The sequence below is a fragment of the Pongo pygmaeus genome, chromosome 8 (assembly GCF_028885625.2).
Source record: "Pongo pygmaeus isolate AG05252 chromosome 8, NHGRI_mPonPyg2-v2.0_pri, whole genome shotgun sequence".
In the NCBI taxonomy this organism is placed as follows: domain Eukaryota; kingdom Metazoa; phylum Chordata; class Mammalia; order Primates; family Hominidae; genus Pongo; species Pongo pygmaeus.
The window spans coordinates 35,307,534-35,331,431 of record NC_072381.2 but is presented as its reverse complement, the minus strand read 5'-3'; the positions used below and the strand labels follow the sequence as shown (position 1 = coordinate 35,331,431).

At 36.4% G+C, this 23,898-nt stretch overlaps 1 protein-coding gene across 33 annotated transcripts in view; it reads left to right on the top strand.

Annotated features, from left to right (window-relative positions):
• Positions 1 to 23,898, top strand: part of PARD3 (par-3 family cell polarity regulator) — a 710,416-nt gene that overhangs the window by 528,283 nt on the left and 158,235 nt on the right. For 25 of the 33 annotated variants that reach the window (XM_054503380.2, XM_054503375.2, XM_054503368.2 and 22 more), the window contains 2 exons: positions 4,838 to 4,948; positions 19,091 to 19,333. In XM_054503380.2, the coding sequence (XP_054359355.1) occupies positions 4,838 to 4,948; positions 19,091 to 19,333 (354 nt within the window). The remainder of the gene's footprint in view (positions 1 to 4,837; positions 4,949 to 19,090; positions 19,334 to 23,898) is intronic. The other 8 variants (XM_054503381.2, XM_054503379.2, XM_054503373.2 and 5 more) reach the window with 1 other exon arrangement.

Here is a 23,898-nt window from a genome sequence, read left to right as displayed (position 1 = left end):
ACCATGCACCTGTAGTCCCGGCTATGCAGGAGGCTGAGGTGGGAAGAAGGCATGAGCCCAGGAGGTTGCAGTGAGCTGAGATTGGATTGCACCACTGCACTCCAGCCTGGGTGACAGAGTGAGACCCTGTCTCCAAAAAAGAAGGTCGTTCTTCTATGTTAATATGACTTAAGGCATGACTAGCAAATTCTTCCTGAGGTACCAGTGTAGGTGGCCACTTTACCTTTCAGCCTGACACCTGCTGGGTAGTAAAGTTTTCTCTTTGAACATTTGTGAGTCAGAGCAGATTGCAAAACTCCGATTCTGTGCTGAGAATGGGTTTGGTCCTGGAGAAACAATTAGTACAGTATTTCTTCAGCTATGCTTTTTCTTGGAAGGTGGCTCATCTGACATTCATCCATGGCTTTTAAAAGATAACATACAAATAATTGATATCTTCCAGGTTTTTGAGCATTTTGCTGTTAAGTGATTGTCTTCATAGGTTGATTGCCAATTTCAGCTGTGAAACTGTCTTTGTGAGTATATGTATAGGTGAAATTTTTCAATGACTGCCTCCCCTTTTCAGGAATTAAGCAACTATAAATTAGGAAGTACAGTAATATTGGCTATTAGGGTGAATATGGGTATAGATACTTTTTTTGCTTTTTTACATTTTAGAATGGCTGGTGTATTTTTTATTTACAGTTGATTTCATTTGTCAAAATATTACAGCTGTGAGTGATCCATTTTTGCCCCAATTATAAAGTAATATGCTGTGATTTTATAGTATACCCTAAAGAAATCACGTAATTTATTAGCTAAAGCAATTACTAAAAGAAATGTCCAATTCTGACCTATGAACGTTTTACCTATGGTTTCTTTAATTTTCATACATTAATCTTGAATCTGTATTCTTTTTTTGAGACAAGGTCTTACTCTGTCACCCAGGCTGGAGTGCAGTGGCACAATCATGGATCACTGCAGCGTCCGTCTCCTGGACTCAAGCAGTCCTTACACCTCAGCCCCTTGAGTAGCTGAGACTGCAGGCGTGCACCACCATGCCCAGCTAATTTTTGTATTGTTAGTAGAGACGGGGTTTCATCATGTTGCCCAGGCTGGTCTTGAACCCCTGACCTTAAGTGATCTGTCCACGGCAACCTCCCAAAATGCTGGGATTACAGGCATGAGCCACTGCACCCGGCCAAATCTATACTCTTAAAAAAGGAAAGTGCATTATAACAGTTTGGCAATACATTTACAAATAATAAAATAGTTATTTCAGTGATTAGGGGGTGGTCTAGGAAACTAATTAATATTTTGATACCAAACATGGTGGGAAAATATGCAATCCTTAAGGATGAATCAGGGATCTACTCTTTAAAAAATGTCATATGTACTTAAGAGAAAAAGTTAAAGGTTGATTGACTGAGTTCATATATATATGAGACTACGTGGGCAAACTGAAACCTTTACAATGTAGGACCAATACCATTTTCTACAAAGATTTTAACATAGCTAATTAACTCAACATTAGGTGTTGGCTGAAAATATCTAAACTGTTTTAAAACATGCAAAATCAACCAATCTAAATCTTTCCTCACCATTACTAACTTAAGGAGCATATGTACACTATTTCTTAAAGACTAAACTGTACCTTTTGGTACAGATAGAGAATAGATTGTTCTCTGTGTCACAGCATGGTGTTTCTCAATTATGGTGCAGAGTTGTATTTCTATCATTTGGGATGTAGGAATGTGAACCAGCACAGTGTCTTAAAAATCAGTAAGTCAACATGGCAACATTGTATCATTTGAAAGATTTATGAACAGAAACACTAAATGGTTAAAATGGTTTACCTTCGGAATACCTCATTATAAGTAAAATGATGTATTAAAATTTGAACTTATACTTTTCTGGAAGTTAGGATTTGTACATTTTATACTTTGAGATGCCTCAGTGTTGCAGAACTTCTAGGCTGAAGCGAATGCCCTGGCTTTAAATGCTGTCTGCTGACACTCAGATTAATCCATCCAGCCCTATGCTGTCCCTTGAATTTTTGCTGTTATGACATCTTCACCCCCAAGTCCTCCAAACCTTTTCCTTCCCTGGCCCTGTATGTCTTGCTGGATGGTAACTCCTTTCTTCCAGTTGCTTGCCTAAAACGCTGGAATCATCAGTGACTCTCTTTCCCTAACGTCCATAACCTCCCCATCAGCACATTTTATTGGTGCTGCTGTCAAAATATGTCCAGAAACTAAGCACTTCTCTCACTGTCCTCCACCACCAGCTGGTTCATCACCATAGCCTCCTGACTGTTCTCCCTGGTTTCAGCTTTTCAACTGCAGTTCTTCACACTGCATCCAGGGTCGTTAAAATGTCACCAGTGCTGCTCCTCTGTTCCAAATCCTTCAGTGGCTTTTCATGTCATCTCAGTAAAATCCAAAATCCATGTGGTCTGGCCTCTGATGCTACTCTTCTTCATTTCCTGCTGCGTTCTCTTTTCCTCTCCCATTCTAGCCTATCACTGCCCTTGCCATTCCTCAAAGACACTCAGCCTGCCTGTGTCTCAGGGCCTGGGCGCTTGCCTGCTCCTCTGCCTTGCTGACTCATGCCAATGTGGCTGGCTCCCTCTAGCTCAGATCTCTGCTCACTTAGGAGAGAGGCCATCACCCTCCCCATCACTCCTGGTCTCCTTACTCTGCTTTGCTTTCCCCCTTAGCACTGAGCACTCTGATGTGTTATATGCTAATTCGTTACCTGAGTATAAGCAGTAGAAGCTCTATGGCAGTTGAAATGACCTAATGTGCTCTATTTACTGTTTATAGCCTGGGTGTCCCAAATAAGCCCTGACTGCATGGTAGATGCTCAATACATTTTTGTCTGATGAATGAGTGTGAAGTTTTAGATGTTGACTTCTCCTGAGATGTATCAGTTTTTAATATTTTTTCATTTATTCATTCATTCTGTAAAGCCCATCATTATGCATCATTCTGAGGTATTATTGATATATTGACAAAAATAGTGCAAAGTCTTATTTTTAATGTTTTGTATTTATTAGTTTTAAATGCATAGCATGTATTTTATACCTTGTGAAATGTGGTCAGATTCTGGATTTCAGTTCTGGAGAATTTTCTCTTTTTCTTTTTTGCAATTGCAGTGATCAAAAATTTAATTTTAAGGATAGATTTGCTTTATAAAGTTAATTTACAGCCAGTTTTTGATTACTGTATAATAATATATGTAATTTTTAAAGTAGTGGTGGTGGTGTTTTACTTTTTTTCTGTTTTAACATTTTAAGAATACTTGCTTTTCCATATTTAGAGACCCTTTTCAAACATAGTGTTACTTTAATCAACAAATGAGGTATGCCCACATATACTTTAATTCAAATGTAGACAAGACTTTAATTCAAATCAGATTTGTATTAATAAAAAAATGATGCTATCAACCAAGCCATTAATAGAAATAATTTTTTCTCTTTTATGTCAACTTTGGGACCCTTTCCTCCTCTCTGTTTCTTTCTTTCTTTCTTTCTTTTTTTTTGGAAACAGGGTCTCCCTCTTTTTCCCAGGCTGGAGCACAGTGGCACAATCATGGTTCACACAGCTTCGAACTCCCAGGCTCAAGCAATCCTTCTGCCTCAGCCTCTGGAGTAGCTGGGATTACAGGTGCACACCAACACACCTGGCTGATTGTTTTGATATTTAGTAGAGACAAGGTCTCGCTATGTTGCCCAGGCTGGTCTTGAACTCCTGAGCTCAAGCAGTCCTTCTGCCTCAGCCTCCCAAAGTGCTAGGATTACAGGTGTGAACCACTGGGCCTGACCCTCTTTTTTGATATGAAATTGTCACAGTAAGCCAGATTGCGGTTATTCTTCAGAAAGAAATACTCAATATACTTTAATTATTTCTGAATGCTTAGTTGTGTGACTGTCTATAAAATATTTCTTTTTTGAAACATCTGGTGACCAGTGCATTACAGATGAAGATTGCTTATGGATATAGAGTGCATGCATTCCAGGCAATATGGTCTTTTATAGAGAAAAATAACAGAGCAGGGAAAGAAATTGATACCAAGTTTGAGTATCAAACTGGGATATTTTGGATGCCAGAAGAGAATAATGTTAGTGTTTTCTTAAAGAGCTCGGCACCCATCTGCAGAAGTTTGTGTGGACTGTTTTTCAATAATGGGTTTGTTCCATGTGTTTGTTTTTGATCAGATGTGGATTTATAAGTCATAGATGCCACATTCAGCAATTGCTTTTTATCACATTTAGGAGAGTATTTGATGAGAATACGTTAAACCTTTCAATTTAATTAAAGTGCAGCGTAAATTATCCGTTGTACTTTAAACCTTGCAAAGATGGCCTTTGTCAGTTTTTAAACTATGATGAATGTTTCCAATAAGCCTGGCTGTGAAAATAAAGAATAGTTGTTTATGGAAAGATTATTAACTAGATGATTGTGGATTATCATTCTTTAGTCCTAAGAAAAACCCACTCCAATGCAGATCTTTCTTCCTCTAGCATCTAAAGTATTCAGCACTTAGTCCTACAGATGTATTAATTGTTTAATAAGGATAAACCACAACTCTTGTTGTTTGTTTTTGTTTTGCTAAAACAAAAACTGCTATTGAGATCATTTCCCTCAAGAGTTTTCTCTGGGAAGTTCTAATTAAAAATGAATAAAATAATCTGATTCAAAATACTAGTCCTGACCCAAACTACTGACTGCAGAAGACACCTGGTCCCTGTTTTGAAGAAGCTAACGTTCATTTCATTGGGTATATGTCATTACCACAAACAAAAGAAAGCTCATTTTGTATATATTGACAAGTTAGAATTTTTTGTTATTAACAGGTTTGGCAAACATCGAAAAGATGACAAGATTGAGAAAACGGGTAAAATAAAAATACAGGAATCCTTTACATCAGAAGAGGAGAGGATACGAATGAAGCAGGAGCAGGAGAGGTAGACTTCAGTTACTTGATTAAATCTCCTTAGAAAGAGGTTCTTTTTTTTTTTCTTTCTACTTTCTTCTTTTTTAATGTAAAGATTTTACATTTAATTACTTTTTATATTTCCTGTATCAACCCAAATATTGATGGTTGTGGGTGAATATATTGTAAAGAGAGATTTAAAAAAAAAAAAAACCTTATATGTATTTGTGACATCAAAGTGGATTTTAATTGCTTTAGTTAAGATCTTTTGCATAGGAAATAGAACAGCATATTAGATGAATAAATAAACATTAATACTGAATTTATGATTTTTAAAAATAACACAAAAAGTACTTAAAATCCTGCCTCACTGATATATGGATATTTAGTATATTATAATAATTTTAAAGAAATACTCTTCTGGAAATAAAACTTCGAATTTTTATATCACATTTTAAATATAATAAGAATTCAGGAGGCTGTTATTCATTATGTTGTTTTTCTTTCAAACCTGACACTTATTTCTTGATTCTCCTTCTATTTTACCATCTTCACATTTTGTGACATTTTCCACTTAAGTTTTCCATGTCTTCCGGATAGATTGTTACCTATTGTTGAATCATTTCCATGTTGAGAACTTAAAGACCAATGAAAGGAATGAAAAGAGTTACTCTAAGCAGGCACTTGAAAACCGTTTTTCTAAGTGATTAGAATTTTTCTCATTATAATTCCAGGGGGTGAGAAAGCCATCTCACACTTTTGTTATTAGAGTTTACAGGTTCACAGTGAGCTTCTCTCTGTCATCACATTTCATTTTCTGAGCAGCCACAGTGAGAGGTACTATGCCTGTTTTACTTTGAATAATCTGGGATTTCAGTGAGTTTCTGGTACCTTGATGAAGGTTATAATGCTAAGTACTATCCATAGCTAGGACTGTAGCCCAGCATCTTTAAGATTAAGTCCAGTATTCCTACCATAATTCTAAAGCTAGCATGCTTTTACTCTAATACTTAATGAATGAAATAACTAAAAATAGTATCCTACAACAGTTTTATTTAAAAGAGATTAGTGTTTGGGTATTTTTTCATTCATCCTTCTAATACCTCTGAGGTTTTTCTTGAGTAGAATGGTTACTCTGAGTCTCTGTAGCTTTTCAGGGTAGAAAATGTATGTGGGAAAAAATATGGATTTTGAATTTATGAAGCAAGACTGCTGGTTCTTCCTCAATTTTTATTTTAAAAAAATCATTTCACCTTGCTTTGTAGGACTCTTTCTAATCCTCATCAATTTTGGGATTCCCAAACTTATTAGTAAACTCACTATTTTGGGGTTTGGGTGCATAGTGTGTGTGCCATAGCATTTAGTGACTCAGAAGTATAAACTTCTATCCTAGAAGAGTTTCGTCTCCCTAAAGGAGGAGACTATACCAGGTAAATGTGTGAACTCAGAATTCATCCACAGGCAAATATGTAATTTACTTAGAGAGTAATCTGAGTGACGGAAACCTTATACCTCCCCTATATCTTGATACCTGCCACAGGGGATAATTTAATCCTGTACTATTTTTCATCTTCTAAATATTTCTTCTTTGCAGTTTAAGGTGACTATGTTTCCATGCAGAATTCTATCAACATTTTCCAAAATACTTTTATGATGCTTAGTCAAATATTTCCAGCCAAACAATGATTTTTACATAATGGTTTCACTTGTATTATTAATTTGCCTGAGGCACAGTTCACTTCTCAGTTTTGCTTTTAATTTCCATCTCTGTACCTCTAATGATGCAATACTTCTGAGAAGTAGGTTGATCATAATGAATTTACAATGTACAGGAGGCCTAAAATAAAAATCTTTCAGGGTCAAGGAATAAGTGAATGGTCCATTAAAAAAATCAATTAGGCTCATAATTTAAGAAAATTATTATACTTTGTATTTCAATAACAACTTTTTGCAAGTATGTTTTATTTAAACTTATGGATTTTGTAATAGAGCAAGTGAATGAAAGAAATGGACTGAACTACGAAGTGGAGTAGGTTTGGCACTTGTATTTTAATAGGGCAAGCCTTCTTCCATATGTCGTTCTTTCTGTTCTGTCTGTGGTATTGGCAGTGTTCTTTTTGAGAATGGAAACTGCAGCTTCCTTGAAAAAATTTTGACTGGAGGAATCAATAAAAATAAATAAACCACTACTTATATTCTCCTTAGAACCTTTCCCTCACTGCTGACTAGTAGTGAAATATCTCTCAGGTTATTTACCACTGTAGCTATTTGAATTCCAAAAATTATTTTGGCTAATTCCATATAAAAATAGAAAACTCAACATTCCCCCATGAGTTATGATTGTCCACAAACCAGAACATTTTTTGCCTATATACATCTGTGAATCCTGAATATTGCTCAAGATATAAATATTGGAAAACTAAAAGGGCTATGAATATAATTTTAAATGTTTTTTCTTCAATGTTAAGATCTATTTAGATGGTGACAATAAACTAGATTGTACTGAGCAGGGTCCAAGATTAAGTTTGACTTCATTCTTGCTAACTTCCTTCCCTTTCCGTCACTTGCTACCAGCACTGTGAGGTTGGGTCTTGAGTAAATGCCATCCATATGGGAGAAATGGACTAGGAAGATCACTGTATGGATCTGTGCTCCGCTCTACTAGCCCTGCCCTGCCTCAGACTAGAGCCTCCATGAGTATGGTCTTCTTGAGAAGCGGGGAGTCTGGGCATGATGCCAAGGGGGAAGTTAACGGGTTTTCTGACATGCTATTTTCGACTTCTCTTTCTGGAGCACTGAACCTAGGTACCCTATTTTTTCAGAGATGCTGTTGGCTACATTGGAGACAGACTGAGAAACTAAGCAAAAATGTGAATTCAGTGCTTCGTGCCTCTGACTTGTGTTTCAGGCATGCCTAGGGACAGCGCCTCTACTGGCTCATTTCCACCACCTGAAAGGTTTAGGCTCCAAACTCAAAACAGAACATGTTCCAATTAAGTGATCTACGTAACTTCAGGTCTACTTAGCCTCTCATACAAAACCCAGTGATAGATTTCTCTGTTGACCAAGCATCACAAATAACATGTTGGCTTTCTGTTGTTTTTGCTCCAGTGATACCTCCATGTATTTTTAAATGGTAGTATATACACTATGTGGTACAGGATTGCCCAGTGTTCAGCAGCAGAGAATGTGTTCTATTTACAAGTATGTTTGGGAAACACTTGTTTAAACCAGTATATGCGTATTTTTCTACTCTGTTATTTCTCAAAATTCTACCAAGTTCATGTACATTATGAGTCACCAAGATAGGAACAGAGAGTCACCATTCTCCAAACTTATTTCTTCTCAAAACATCCTCTCAACCCCTCACTTTTGCTTTTTCTGGAATACTGACATCCCGCAACATTCCGAGTCACTGGGGAAACACCAAGGGCAAGTAAAGACCGTTGACTCCTGGTTCAGGCGTGTTCAGCTTACTCCTCTAACTGGCTGTAGAAGCCGGAGTTGATTGTTTTCCAGAACTGCGAGCAAGTTTAAAGCAGTGTTGTAACCTGTCTCTACTTTCTGGCTTCTGTTTTGTGGACTTATGAAAGTACGTGCTTACCACTGCTCCTCCTTTTTCAGTTTTCTCTTTCCCACCTTTCTCACTTGTTTAAAAAATTTACCTTTTTAAGCTCTAGTTCTAAGTTTATTCTAATACTAAAAACTACAGAAAAATTTGGGAGAAACCCATAAAATTACAATCAGAACACAAAAATTTATCTGTATTAACACACTGTTAACATACTCGTCTGTGCCATTCTAATCATTTTTTTTTCCTATAAAGTACACATTTTCCACACCTATGTACTTTTAAGAAGTTGACATCTATTTTTATTTTTATTTATTTTGCATTTTTATGCATTCTTAGAAAATCATGTTAAACGTTTTCTGGATCACGGTCGGGTCTGTGTGAACAGACAAATGGGAAAGAGGGACAGAAAGAAGGAAAGATGTTCTAAAACATGAAATATTAACTATGCTATCTGGCCAAATTTCCCAACTCTCAAATAATATTCTCCTCATGTTATTCATTCTATTAAATGAGGTTTATAATGTTAGCTGGCTTGTATTTTGTAGTTATTCAGCCATTGAACGCTGTTACAATATTATTATCTATATCTGCATAGTAAGTTGTGCTTGGGAACATTTCCAGGGATACTGAATGCTTCTAGTGGAAATATGTCAAAGTTAATTAATTTCTTATTAAATCCTCCCAATATAGAAGGAATATTTATAAATCTCCTTAGGAAATAGATGATCTGAAACTTTCCGTTATTCAATGTTCTAATCATCTTTCAAAGCCTTGTGTTTTCAATACCAGACCATCGAACTATCTGTGTCCTTCAGTGGGATACTCCCCGTTCTTGGTGTGTCATTTTGCAAGTTTATGTGGATTTTCTGCATGCCGTTTCCTCTCTTTCTAATTTTACCAGCTGTTCTCAGTAATACCTGCTTTGAGTAATTACTTGAACTTTTTGTCATCTCAGTTGGTAGGATCCTTTTCAGCAGGTGATCATGTTTGTTTTCCTAACAATAATCTTTGCATTTAGATCACTTATTGTCATGCAAAGATTGCCTTTTAAAAATTAACCTTTTATGGGAAACATTTTTTCTATCCTGTAGCAGCATTTTTCATGTTTCTTTGACCTCGTGAATCCTTCAGAAAAGTCAATTCTAATCAATAGGCTAAGTTTCAAGTTTTTTTTAAATTTTTTATTGCATAGGTAAATGAGAATTTTTAAGAATCTGTTAACCTGCTTTGTAGGACTTAACTACTTCGATAAATACTTGATTGGGTGTGTTGGCTCACACCTGTAATCCTAACACTTTGGCAAGAGCATCACTTCAGCCCAGGAGTTCAAGGCTGCAGTGAGCTGCGCCACTGCACTCCAGCTTTTGTGACAGAGTGAGAGCCTGTCTCTAAAAAAAAAAAAAAAAAAAAAAAAAAAAGGAAAAATATAGATGAATACTTGAGGAAAATTAAGCCTTAGGCATACTATATATCTGAAACTGATTTTATTGACAGATACTGCAAATGAAGTAGGAAAATGCAGTTTGCTTTCTGATGAGAGCTGTCCTAGATATATTTGGCTTAAGAGCATCTCTCTGCATTGGCAATAATTGTAGGTGCTTTAATACCCATGAAAGCCTGAACATGACTTGAGTGAGTATCTGTTGAGATGTGTTTGTGTCTGTTGGTTAGGGAAATATTATTCTAGTGTTTTATTAGTCAGTATAAGACAACTGTTTTTGTTGTTTCACAATATATTAAGTGTATCAGACAGTATATTAGTCTGTTCTCATGCTGCTATAAGGACATACTCGAGACTGGGTAATTTATAAAGTAAAGAGGTCTAATTGACTCAGTTCCACAGGGCTAGGGAGGCCTCAGGAAACTTACAATCATGGCAGAATGGGAAGCAAACACGTCCTTCTTCGCGTGGCGGGAGGAAAGAGAAGAATGAGAGCCCAGCAAAGGGGGAAGCCCCTTATAAAACCATCAGATTTTGTGAGATCTAAGTCACTATCACAAGAACAGGAGGGGGAAACCACCCCCATGATTCAATTATCTCCACCTGGTTCCTCCCATGACACATGGGGGTTATGGGAACTACAATTCACAATGAGATTTGGGTGGGGACACAGCCAAACCATATCAGATATTATAAGTCTTTTTAAAATTACTATTTTAAAATGTTTTTTCCCTCTCAGGGATCCCTTACCTTTGTTAAGAGAAAAAGATTTAAGCATGTTAACATTAAAAAATTGATGTAAGGCTGCTCAGAAGGCTGAGGTGGTAGGATCACACGAGGCCAGGAGTTCGATACCAGCCTGGGCAACATAGCAAGACTCTGTCCCTAAAAAAATTTTTTTTAATTAGCAGGGCAGGGCATGGTGGTATGCACCTGTAGTCCCAGATACTCAGGAGGCTGGTGTGGGAGGATGTCTTGAGCCCAGGAGTTCAAGGCTGAAGTGAGCTATGATTATACTACTGCACTCCAGCCGGGGCAATAGAGTAAGACCCCTGTCTCTGGGCAGGGGGAAAAGACAATATAATCAATTGTTAAAATAGATGATTACAGAGCATTGGGAAGAGGAACGATCAGTGGGGCTGGAGTTAGTAGTGACTGCTTCATAGAGATGGCAGTTTGGGAGCTAGATCTTATTCCCAAGAATATGTATAATTTAGCAAACTAGAAAAATTGTACCCTCACTTTCAGTCTCTCTCCCCCTAGGCACAAAGGCTTATGGAAGGTGGGCAGTCTTTTAACTGCCTGGATTCTTTACAAGTTGTGATTGTATTAGTGGTTAGCAGTCTCCCTGTTAATGTTTTCTTTTATCTCTTTTTCAACTTTTAACCATTTTGTATTTTAAAACCGGTTTCATCTCATTTTAGCATTGAGGGATGCAAGTTAACTTTCCCTCCCACCTATCCTAAGGGACCACTATGTATTTCAGCAACTTGCATTCTTCCCTGGAATTGGAAGTGTACCTTTAAAACAGTTGTTTTCACTCAAGAAAATTTTTTTCAGGGCTCATTTAGAATATGGAAGTCCTTTCTTCTCAATCAACTTTTACCCTAATATGACAAAGATACTAAAATCCCACTTAAAATTGGAACTGTTACCAGGGTAAGAAATTTAGTGGAATAGTATCTCTCTTTTGGGAATTCAGCATAGGCACCAAACTGGCAGCTTATCTACTGTTAGGGGGCAGTTGTTAGATTCACCTGGCAGGGGGAGGATCACCCAAAGGATGGATGAGTTGAGCTGCAGTATTTTTGAAGTCTGCCATCTGCTGAAGTACTCTGAGGGCCAAATAAAGCCTTCCATCAGTGGACTAAAACTGCTTTTGCAACAGACGATTCTTTCCAGTTGTTTTGTAGCTTAAAATTTCATTTCGCCGTGAATTTGCGTTTTATTTGATCAATTTCTATAATACTGACTTTTTGAGAGAAGAAATACTGTTGGGAAAAGATCCACGAACTGTTGTTCCCAGAATGAGGCTTCTGGATGGCAGTGCAGTAAGTTGGGGGTAAAATGTTTCCCAAAAGAGTTGATTTCAAGATCCTGAACATTGTTTTGAAGATAGTCAACAACTATCTGATACATAGAAATCTGAAATTTATTAAAAACATTTTTTCTGTTAAACTAATATTAGTATATTCTATCTTCTGTAGACATAACAACTTTTTTTTTATTAAAAATCATTAAAAGACAGTTTCTATTTCTTGTAGTCTTTAAAAAAATACACCATGAAAAAAGAGATGTGTTGCAGCATCATAGCTTTGGGAATGGAGGTATTTGGTATGTAACTGAGAGGTTTAAGGACACCACTGGTTTTCCATCCTAAGGAGTTTGGTCACTTCGGTGGTTATTCCCATACCTGGTACCTTTTCTGGATATATAAAGACTAGACTTTATGTTCATAAAAGGTTCCTTTCATCTTATTCTACTGCAATTACTGCAAAAAGCCATTTATTGTAAAAGCAAAAATACTAATGAATAGAAATGTTACAAAAACAGAAGTCTTGTGTGTGTTATCTTCATCGAGCATCATCCATTTTAATTAGAGAAAAGGGTGGTGAACACTGTGACAAGAGCCTGGAATTAAAATCATTAATTGATGTCAAGCTGAAGAGAGACTGTTAGCATGAATTTAGTGACAGCAGGAAAGAAATTAACCTTATTACTTTATTTAGTATATTACATTATTTTGTGTATTATTTTCTATGCAGGTTCAAGGCAATTTCATTATCATAATGGAACACTTTATTTTTTTTTACAAAAAGGAAAGATGTATTTATGCTTGAACATAACAAGTTGAAATGATAAGTTCTTTATTAAGTTAAAAATGACTTGATAAAAGGTTTTAATTGTTTGAATTTGTTTTTTCAATTTTCAAGGATAGGAAACAGTATAAATGTTGTCCATCAATGTCAGGTGGTACAACTGCCTGTGATAATCTGAACTTCAGAATAGTTCTTTTTAGAACCAGGAAGGGCTTACTGAAATGTTTAAGGCAATAGACATTTATGTCTTTTGCTGGGTTTTGGACTAATCAGTTACTTCTGTCATTGTTGAGGTTTGGCCCGAGATAAATGGGATAGAGAATGCTGAACAACAATCTGACTGTTCAGAAAAACGAGTGACTCTTACATCTTGGAAATAATTTGTGACCTCAGGGTCACAATAAAAGAGTAAAGGGGGTATGCTTTTATAGCCCTGGCCATCTGGATCCATTAAGGGCTCAACTGCAAGATAACTCACTGTCTTTTCAAAGTTTCTTTAAGAAGTCATGTTATTTTTATGAGGACACCAAACATGTTTTCTTCCTGAGCCAAATATTTTCTTACTGAAATATATATTTTCACAGAGTGGAAATACATAACATGCAAATATAACCTTTCGGTTGTGTTAGAAAGTTCATTTTCTCACTTTGTAAACAAGACATTCAAATATCAAAGAATATAATAAATTCATTTGTGTCTTTTGTTAATTTTGCTTGTGAATTGCCACTAAAATTTATGAAAATCACAGTGCATGCCTAGTTTCAAAAGTCTACTCTAAAGTGCTATTTGTACAGCAAGCCTCGTTAGCATTAATTTCTAGAATGAACTTGAGAATGCGCATTAGTTCAGGCTACTGACCAGATCCGTTAGCCTTTTGCGGCAGTAGTTCTACCTGGTGGACCACACGTATGCTATAGTTTTATTCTAAGGTTTTCATCACCAGTGTAAGCTGCCACATTGGAAAGCAGTGATGCTAGTTTTAGAATTTTGGGGACAACATTATTGGTGATGACAAGATAAGCAATACAAATACAATTCCTTCATTATTGGAGCCTTGAAAAAAATCAGTGCTTCTGGAAGGTACTACAGATGGGGCTTTAACGTTTATTAGGCTCAATGACTAGTGGCGATTAGTCATAATGTACAAATTTGGGTAAAAGAAGGCAGTTAAGATCTGGGCTTTATAAATAGTACTTCATGCTGCTGAGCACTTCTTTTGAGAGATTGACTTGTTAGAAACTGACCGCTAATTAATATTATTTTCTGTGTCATTTGGAACAAAAGAACATTCAAATCCAGAACCTATCAGTAATATAATGAAACTGATGTGCAAGAAGTTTGGGGAGATTATTTAGGTTTATGCCTCCCTTGAAAAGAGTGTGTTCCTATTCTCTTTCTGATAGCTTTCTTTCTTAAGAGGGATGCATTTTCTGACATAGGTAAGCTGGATTTTTCACTTTTAGTAAATTGAGCTTCAGGTATCATAGAGTTTAGTCATTAATAAATCAGTCTGAGTCATTCTCTTTGATTTTTGGAGGTTCTCCAAATTCAGAAATTTCAGCTTTATATTTATATAATTATACTTAGGTCTGTTGTGTTCCTTCAAACTCCTTCAGTTTGCCAAACTTCAAGACTTATGTGAATGCCTAGTCACCCTGGATATTAACCTATGATTAAGTGATTGACGAATGGTGACCAAGTATCATAGTATAGTGGGTTGTCAGATAAGTGATCATAATTGAGTTTCAAATTAATATCCCATTGAATGTAAGAAAGAACTCATTTTCCTCTTTCTGCTAGTGATTTCTGGTCAAATCGAGAGTCAAAAAGACATTATGGTGCAAAGAATAAAATTATCTCCTAACTTCTATCAACTTTCCATTATGGATAGCTAGTATTTAGTGGTAACCAGCTTTTATAATAGCATCCTTAACTGTCATAATTGCTCTTAAATGGATAAATGGAGTAAAAATTAAAAAAATGTCTAGTAGAATTTTAGCTAAATTTGACATTAGAATTTGAGTTGCTGTTTCTCTTGTGGGTATTCTGTCTGTGGAACCTGTAGTCTTAGAGTTACTAGAATCTAGAACAGTCCTGATAAAAATTTCTAACTTCCTAATATTCACTTATGAGTTAAGAAAGTCATTGGTTGTCACCTCAGGAAATAAGGTTCTCCTAGGGAGTTTTGGGGAACATGAGAAGCAGTTTTTGTTGCCCCCATGGGGACACTGCTGGATTACATGTGGCTGTGACCAGTTCTGGTAAAAGTCCTACATGATGACACATAGCCCCTTCTCAAATGTCATTGGGTCCTGTTGAGAAACACTGAGCTAGGTGAATTTATGTACTTTTTATAGCTGGGAGAGAAGAAAAGTCAGACAGATTTGATCCCCTGTATTCAAAATTGGAAAACAAGAGTCGGGTGATGGTGATACACTAGATACAAGAAAGAAACAAGGAAAATGCAAAGTTTGCTTGTAATGCTATGTGACAATTTTCTGTCTTTAAAAAAACTTTTAAGTTTGTAATAATTTTAGATTCATAGGAAGTTATGAGTATAATACAAAGGGGTCCTATGTATCCTTCATCCAGTTTCCCCCAGTGGTTAAGTCAGATAACTGTAGTACAGCATCAAAACCAGGAAATTCGCATTGGTATAGGGTGTGTGTAGTTCTGTGTCATCACCTGTGCACATTAGTGTAGCCACTCCTACAGTAAAGAAACAGAACTATTTCATCACAGAGGTCTTCCTCTGTAGCTAACCCCTAGCCATCACTAACCTGTTCACCGACTCCATACTTTTGTCATTTTGAGAATGCTATATAAGTGAAATCATATATGACCTGTGAGATTGGCTGGGGTTTTTTTCACATTGCATAATGCCCTTAAGACAGATTCAAGTTGCTGTATGTATCACTAGTTTGTTCATTTGTACAGCTAAGTAATGTTCTGTGATATGGACACACCCCAGTTTTTTTGTTTTTTTGTTTTTAACTATTCACCCATTGTGAGCTATTTTGGGTGTTCCCAATATTTAAATATTACAAATAAGGTAATATTTGGCAATGAACAATTGCATACAGGTTTTTGCTTGGGCATAAGTTTTCACAGCTTTGGGATACGTACCGGGAGGCATAATTGCTGGACAGTGTGATAAGTATATGTTTAATTTTTAAAGATACTACCAGGCTGTTTTCCAGGGTGACAGTACCATTTTAAATTTCCAACTGCAATGTATGAGAAGCCCGGTTTCCCTACATTCATGGCTGCATTTGGTATTGTCACCATTTTTTATTTTAACCAGTCAGGTGTGTAGTAATAGCTCATCATGGTCTTATTTGCATTTCCCTATTAACTGGTGGTGGAGAACGTCTTTTCACATGCTTGTCATCCATATGTCCTCTTCAGTGAAACATCTTTTCATGTCTTTTGCCATTTTCTAATTGGATTGTTTTCTCATTGTTGAGGTTTCAGGGGTTTGTTTGCTTGTTTTTATTTGTTTGTTTGATTGTTTGTTTGTTTGAGTCAGGATCTTGCTCTGTCACACAGGCTGGAGTGCAGTGGCACAGTCATGGTTCACTGCCGTCTTGGCCTCCAGGGCCCAGGCAATCCTCTCACCTCAGCTGAGTAGCTGGGATTACAGGTGTGTGCCACCATGCCTAGCTAATTTTTGCATTTTTTGTAGAGACAGGGTTTTACTGTGTTGCCTAGGCTGGTCTAGAACTCCTGGGCTCAAGCAGCACGCCCCCATCAGCCTCCTAAAGTGCTGGGATTACAGGTATGAGCCGAGAAGGCTGACTGAGTGTTATAAAAAATATTTCCTGGATGTAAGTCCTTTGTCAGATACGTGCCTTGCAAATATTTTTTTCTAGGCTGTACTTATTTTTTCATCTTCTAATTAGAGCTTTTCACAGAGGAAAAGTTTTTTATTTTGATGATGTTCAATGTATATACTTTTAAAGTTTTATGGATAATGGTTTTGGTATTAGTCCTAAAAACCCTTCTCCACGCACTAGTTCCTAAAGAATCCCTTACATTTTTTCTTAAGTTTTATACTTTTACATTTACATTTAAACCTGTGACCCATTTTGAGTTAATTTTTTAGTAAGGTATGAAATGTATTTTTCCTTTTCTTTTTACCTATGGATATCTCATGGCTCCTGCACCATTGGTTGAAAAAACTATTTTATTACATTGAATTGTTTTTGCTGCAGCATTGTGTAGTTTTCAACGTATCTATCTTACACAGATCTACATAAACTAAAGTTTGGCTTATAGATGTGTATCTGTGTGTTTTGTTTTGTTAGGGATTATAAATAGCATTGCATTTTTAATTTCAGTGACTATGTGTTCATTGCCAGCATATGGAAAATACAATGGATTTTTACATGTTGATCTTGTATCCTCTGACCTTGTTGAACTTGCTTTTTAGTTCTGGGAGATTTTTGTAGATTCTTTGGAATTTTCTTTGCAGATCATCATGTCATTTGCAAGTAAGAAGCGTTTTATTTCTTCCTTTTCAATCTGTGTACTTTTATTTCCTTTTCTAGGCTTATTGCATTGCCTAGAACTTCCAACACTATGTGGAATTATAGTGGTAGGAGCACACATCCTTACTTTATCATAGGGAAAGCATTCAGTCTTTCTCCATTTACATGATGGAACCTGTCGGTTTTTGGTAGATGCTCTTAAGTTTAGGAAGTTTCACTTTATTTCTAGTTTTCTGACATGATGGGTGTTGAATTTTATCAAATGCTTCTTCTGCATCAATTGATACAATCATGTAACTTTTCTTCTTTGATCTGTTAATATGATGGATTGTAGTATTTGATTTCTGAATATTGAACCAGGCTGGAATTTCTGCAGTAAACACCATTTGGTCATGGTGTATAATTTCTTTTATATATTGCTGAATTTCATTTACTAATATTTCATTAAGGGTTTTTGCTTTCTTATTCATGAGGAATATTGGCCTATATAGCTTTCTTTTCTTTCTTCCTTTTCTTTGCTGCTGTCTTTATCTGATTTTGGTATCTTTTCTGGATTCTTTTGAATATATGTTTATGTATTGTTTTTGCTATCAGAGGTCTACTTCAAACATGAAAAGAATAACTGCAATAAAAGATTAAATTCAGTCTAAAGTGTTGCTTTATAGAAGTAAGATTGTACTGCATTTAAGTGTATATTTAAATTTGTAAGTATATAAAGGAGATATTTTTTCCATTAAAATTCTATTGAGGATTTTAAAATTATTTCCAGGTAACTAAGATTGACTTAGGCATAAATTATATCAATATATTATAAGTTGAAGAGGACGTTGTACCAAATAGTTTAATAAAATCATAGTAAACTAAATGTAACTTCAGTAAAGGTGAGCATTTAAGGTTTGTTTCTTAGTTGTAATGTAGGAAAGTTTTACTTCAGAATTTGATTGGATACATGCCTTCTAGTCCTTAATTTAAGGATTCTCCATTTCTGTATGCATCCCATAAAATGACAGAGTCGATGTCATTAAGCTGAGATCCTCTTTTGTCACTAATGAAGAGTTATGGTGTGGATTCGTGTTTAAGGTTCATAGTAGGTTGAATGTTTATGGTGTATTAATAATGAGTAAGATAGATATATATTACATATAAATATTTTCATATATAAAGTGTATGTAACGTTAAAAAAATTATTTCTTGCCTTAAACAAATTCATGAGTAATATCCAAGTAGAGGCCAGAAATGATCTGTTCCTTGTGAGTTTTTAAAGCTAGTTAATAAGTGAAAATTTAAACTTAAGATTTAAATTATGGCCAGGCACGGTGGCTCACACTTGTAATCCCAGCACTTCGGGAGGCTGAGGCAGGAGGATCACTGGAGGTCAGGAGTTTGAGACCAGCCTGGCCAACATGGTGAAACCCCATCTCTACTGAAAATACAAAAATTAGCCAGGCGTGTTGGTGCACACCTGTAATACCTGCTACTTGGCAGGCTAGGGCACAAGAATCACTTGAACCTGGGAGGTGGGGGTTGCAGTGAGCCAAGATCTCATGCCACTGCCCTCCAGCCTGGGGGACAGAGTGAGACTCTGTCTCAGAAAAAAAAAAAAAAAAAGATTTAAATTATGACTGCAATCTTGTTGACATGAACAAAGGGCATCTAAAATTATTCTTTTTGAGCATCCATAGCATTACTTAACAATCTAGAATGTGTATGACCTATCATTTATACCACTGATCTTCTATAGCTGCAAGAAATAAAATATATTTTACAACATATTTTGATGAATGTTTCTATATGCAGTTCCTAGAAAAGGAAAGATTTCTCTTATTTCAACTTTGTTCTGATTTCATAGGATTCAAGCCAAAACTCGAGAATTTAGGGAACGACAAGCTCGAGAGCGTGACTATGCTGAAATTCAAGATTTTCATCGGACATTTGGCTGTGATGATGAGTTGATGTATGGGGGAGTTTCTTCTTATGAAGGTTCCATGGCTCTCAACGCTAGACCTCAGAGCCCACGAGAAGGGCATATGATGGATGCTTTGTATGCCCAAGTCAAGAAGCCGCGGAATTCCAAACCCTCACCTGTAGACAGGTAGGCACCAGGGGCAATCATGGTATTGCTTCCAAATCAGCTTTTATACAGCTTCTGACAAGGGAGTAGACCATTCATCAATCCTCAAACCAGAATTGCCTTTTATTAATGGCCTTTAAAAAGCTGTTGTGTCTAAAAGTATTGAGTTTACACAAATTGAAACCTAATGGAAGGATCAGCAGAGGTTTTGATGGCTTTTCTAATGATTCCAACATATTTCATTTTGTTCTGAAGATGGTTTTATACCTGAGAACCAACCTCTACTTTATAACTCAAATAAAAAGCAAACTTAAAATTATGACTCTTCTACTTAAGTGATATGTCCTTTTATTGCTAGGAGAGCCTCTAGGTGTGTCAATTAAATAGATGGGGAATGACATGATTTGTTCCACTTATGATTTAGATGGATCACTTTTTTTTTTTAGGCGGCATAACTTTATAATATGAAAGAATTGGTAAATGAGAAGAGGAGTGTAGTATAACAGATTGCTTATTAACAGCCACAGACCACAGGTCTGAATTATGTATATCAGTGTAGCACACAGGAGTGCAATGTTAACTGTATTTTTTAACTGATACATAATATTTTATGTGTTTATAGGATACACGTGAGTAATTTTTACATGCATAGAATGTGTAATGATCATGTCAGGATATTTGGGGTATCCCTCAGCTTCAGTATTTATTTATCTGTTATTTGTGTTTTATTTCATTTTATTTTATTTATTTATTTTTTATTATACTTTAAGTTCTAGGGTACATGTGCACAATATGCAGGTTTGGTACATATGTATACATGTGCCATGTCGGTGTGCTGCACCCATTAACTCGTCATCTACATTAGGTATATCTCCTAATGCTTTCTCTCCCCCCTCCCCCCATCCCATGACAGGCCCTGGTGTGTGATATTCCCCTTCCTGTGTCCAAGTGTTCTCATTGTTCAATTCCCACCTATGAGTGAGAACATGCGGTGTTTGGTTTTTTGTTCTTGCAATAGTTTGCTGAGAATGATGGTTTCGTTTCCAGCTTCATCCGTGTCCCTACAAAGGACATGAACTCATCATTTTTTATGGCTGCATAGTATTCCGTGGTGTATATGTGCCACATTTTCTTAATCCAGTCTATCATTGATGGACATTTGGGTTGGTTCCAAGTCTTTGCTATTGTGAATAGTGCCATAATAAACATACGTGTGCATGTGTCTTTATAGCAGCATGATTTATAATCCTTTGGGTATATACCCAGTAATGGGATGGCTGGGTCAAATGGTATTTCTAGTTCTAGATCCTTGAGGAATCGCCACACTGTCTTCCACAATGGTTGAACTAGTTTACAGTCCCACCAACAGTGTAAAAGTGTTCCTATTTCTCCACATCCTGTCCAGCACCTGTTGTTTCCTGACTTTTTAATGATTGCCATTCTAACTGGTATGAGATGGTATCTCATTGTGGTTTTGATTTGCATGTTATTTGTGTTTTAATGGCTATATATTTATTTAAAATTTTAACTGAAACAATTTTAAACGATCTTTTACTGCCCTTTCGTTTGTATGTTCAAGCACCATGAGGAGTTTAGTTCACAAATAATCATTTCTTTTTATATCAGACATATGCATGTTATTTTCATAAATGATACACTCAGCCCATCATCTCTTATAGTGGTTTCTTGTAAGTGTTGCTCTATTTAGGAACTGGGCTTTGAACATTATGAATAGCAGGTTTCATTAAAACCAGGGGGTCTCAAGCTTTAGTGTGTGTCAGAATCTCCTGGAGGGCTTCTTAAAACACACATTGATGGACTCTCCCCAAATTTTGATTCAGTAGGTCTGAGGTTGAGCCCAATAATTTGCATTTCTCACCCATGTCCAGGTTTGATGCTGGTACCATTGGTCCTGGGGATGGCACTGTAAGAACCCTCACAAGGCTAGAGATGTATGGGAAGTACTTCATCCATAGCATCCATGTGTTATTGGTTGCTACCTTTTGCACCCAGTTTCTATTTTAGCTACTTCCAGCTGTTTTTAATAGAGGTTTGCAGATGCAACAGGCAATTCTCAGGCAAACCCAGGAAGAAGTATTTTTAAAAACAGCAAATGTGAAGCCAGATCTTAAGGTGAAATGCTATAGCCAGAGTATTTGGTTTGTTGCTTTGTTTTGCTTTTGTTGGGTTTTAGGTTTTCCTTATGGTCTTATGAAAATCTGTAGGTCTGTTTGATATTGACTATATTGACTGAATAATGTAAATTAACATAGGAGGCATATGGTTTATTTAGACCCCTTTGCTGTGATCACCTAGAAGGTTCACTTGCTTATTATCTAACCACAGATATGTCAGGATCCAAAGAATACAATTATTATCAGTGACAGTGACATTTTCTTTAAAGCTTTTACTTGGTTTCTGCCATACTTGTGAATGCTGCTTATAGAAGGTCAAACAGCATTTGAAGGCCATGAATGTCCCATTGGAATTGTTTTCCTGGGAGAAAGGACACCAGAATACTGGTGTTGTCAGTTAGTAACTTTTGGAGGAAGTAAAAAAAAAAAAAATTAGTTGACATATTATTGATCGTTGATAAAAGCACTCATCATTTTCAGCACCTTCCACATCCACTTTGAAAACCTGAAAAATAGTAGACTACCACATAGCAGTTTTTCACACAGCTCAGAAGTCCCACGTGACATCAAAGCCAGGAGTCAGATGGGTTCTGTCTTCCCAGCTCCTGAGGCCCAGAAGTGGTTGCTTTAAACCCCAGTTTAAATCATAGTGCCCTACAAGAGTCTAAATCTTGCATGTAAATGTCTGCAAATTTTCAGTCGCACTTACATGCTCAGAACAGCCTCTGTTTCTGGACTCCAGCATCCCCACCTGGAGTCTGTACCCTGCACTGTGCTAACCCCAAACTGATACTCAGCCTCCTAATTTCTGCCAAAATGCACTCAGCAAAACATTCTGGAGGAGACTTTAGTCATGAGGACGAGTTACACCAAACAGTAAGTAATTCAGAATCACATCTTAGACATTGCTGTATTCAAAAGCCCCTCTCATCCTAACTCAAGCACAGCCTCAGCAGCTGTCAGACTTACGATACTTTTATGCATTTGTGCCCCAGAAGGGTGATTAGATAATTTGTGAGATGCTTCCAACTCAGGAGAGACATAATTTATATTTTTAAGAAAAAGGACTATGGAAACTTTAGTTTTTTGTAATTATTATTTTTGCAGATAATAAGATGTCCGTTAAACAAAGATTGATGTTACTAATCCAAAAAGTTGGGAATTATCATACCTGTAAAGCACTTCTTCACCTACCTTTAACAGAATGTGAATTTGGCTTTGATGTCATGGTATCACCTCCATTGTCTGTTCCTGTCGGAGAGAAAGCTATATAGAAAAGTGTTTCTCAGACTTGAGGAGTATAGGAATTCTTTTTTTTTTTTTTAATAGAAAGACAATCTCTTGCTACTGCAGTATTGAACTAAATTGTTTTGATTATAATGTTACTTAAATATGTGTAAAAATAAAATAGGACTAAACTCCTTCTGTTGACAACCATTATACAACCATAAAGCCAAACATCTTTACAAATTAAATACAAACAAAATGGCAAAGCCATTACATTTAAATGAACAACATTAACTTAATGTGGCTAATAATGTTTCTTAAATCTAAACTCTTGCACAAATCATGAATATGGTGGTGGCTGCTCCATGGCAGGTTAATTTGGGTTTGTTTGCCGACCCCCACAGTCTTGCCCATCCCTTTTCTCTGTTGAATTTCTGCAGTTCTTTTGTATGTTCCTGTTCAGCAGCCTTTGGCCTGCACCTCCCACAGGGGCATCATGTGTGCACGAAGTTAAGCCCGCTTCTGTTGTCATTAACCGGAGACAGTGAAAATAGCATTCCATAGTGCCTTCATGTGTGTAAACCCAAATTCAGACAGTGAAATGACACACCTGTAAGAAGATCTAGAATATGCTTATACTAACGTTTTTGAAAAGTAATTATTCAAGTGGAAACATGCAACTTGGAACTCCGCAGAGATTATTTCCTGTATGAAGAATAGACACAATAGAGAAACTCCTGTCAACTGACTAAATTCCACCAAAATTTGCAATTGGCGTCCAATGACCTTTACTATTCAAATTTTTGGATTTCATGGGAATGCAGGCAGTTGACAGTCTGACGCGTAGCCTGCATCTGTTCTGGGATTTTCATTGTTCAGTGAGGAAGCAGTGTTCTACATTTCACTGCTTAATCATTTTAATTGATCTTATAGTCAGAAATATGGATCTGGTAGCTCCACATGGAAATAGCCAGGGATGATTCATTAAATGTGGTGAATTTGGCATCAAAATGGGACATTTTCTCAATTTCCACATATTACTTATAAAATGCTTTTTATAAGATAGCATCATGCTATGTCTAGAAATAGTCCCATGTCTGTTTAATTTTATTATCACATGAACTGTAGGCTGTAGTCACAGTGTCACTGTTACTACTGTTGATTTTTCATGTTGGATTGATGCTAAAAAGAAGCAGATCCTATCCTTGTGTTTGATATGAATAA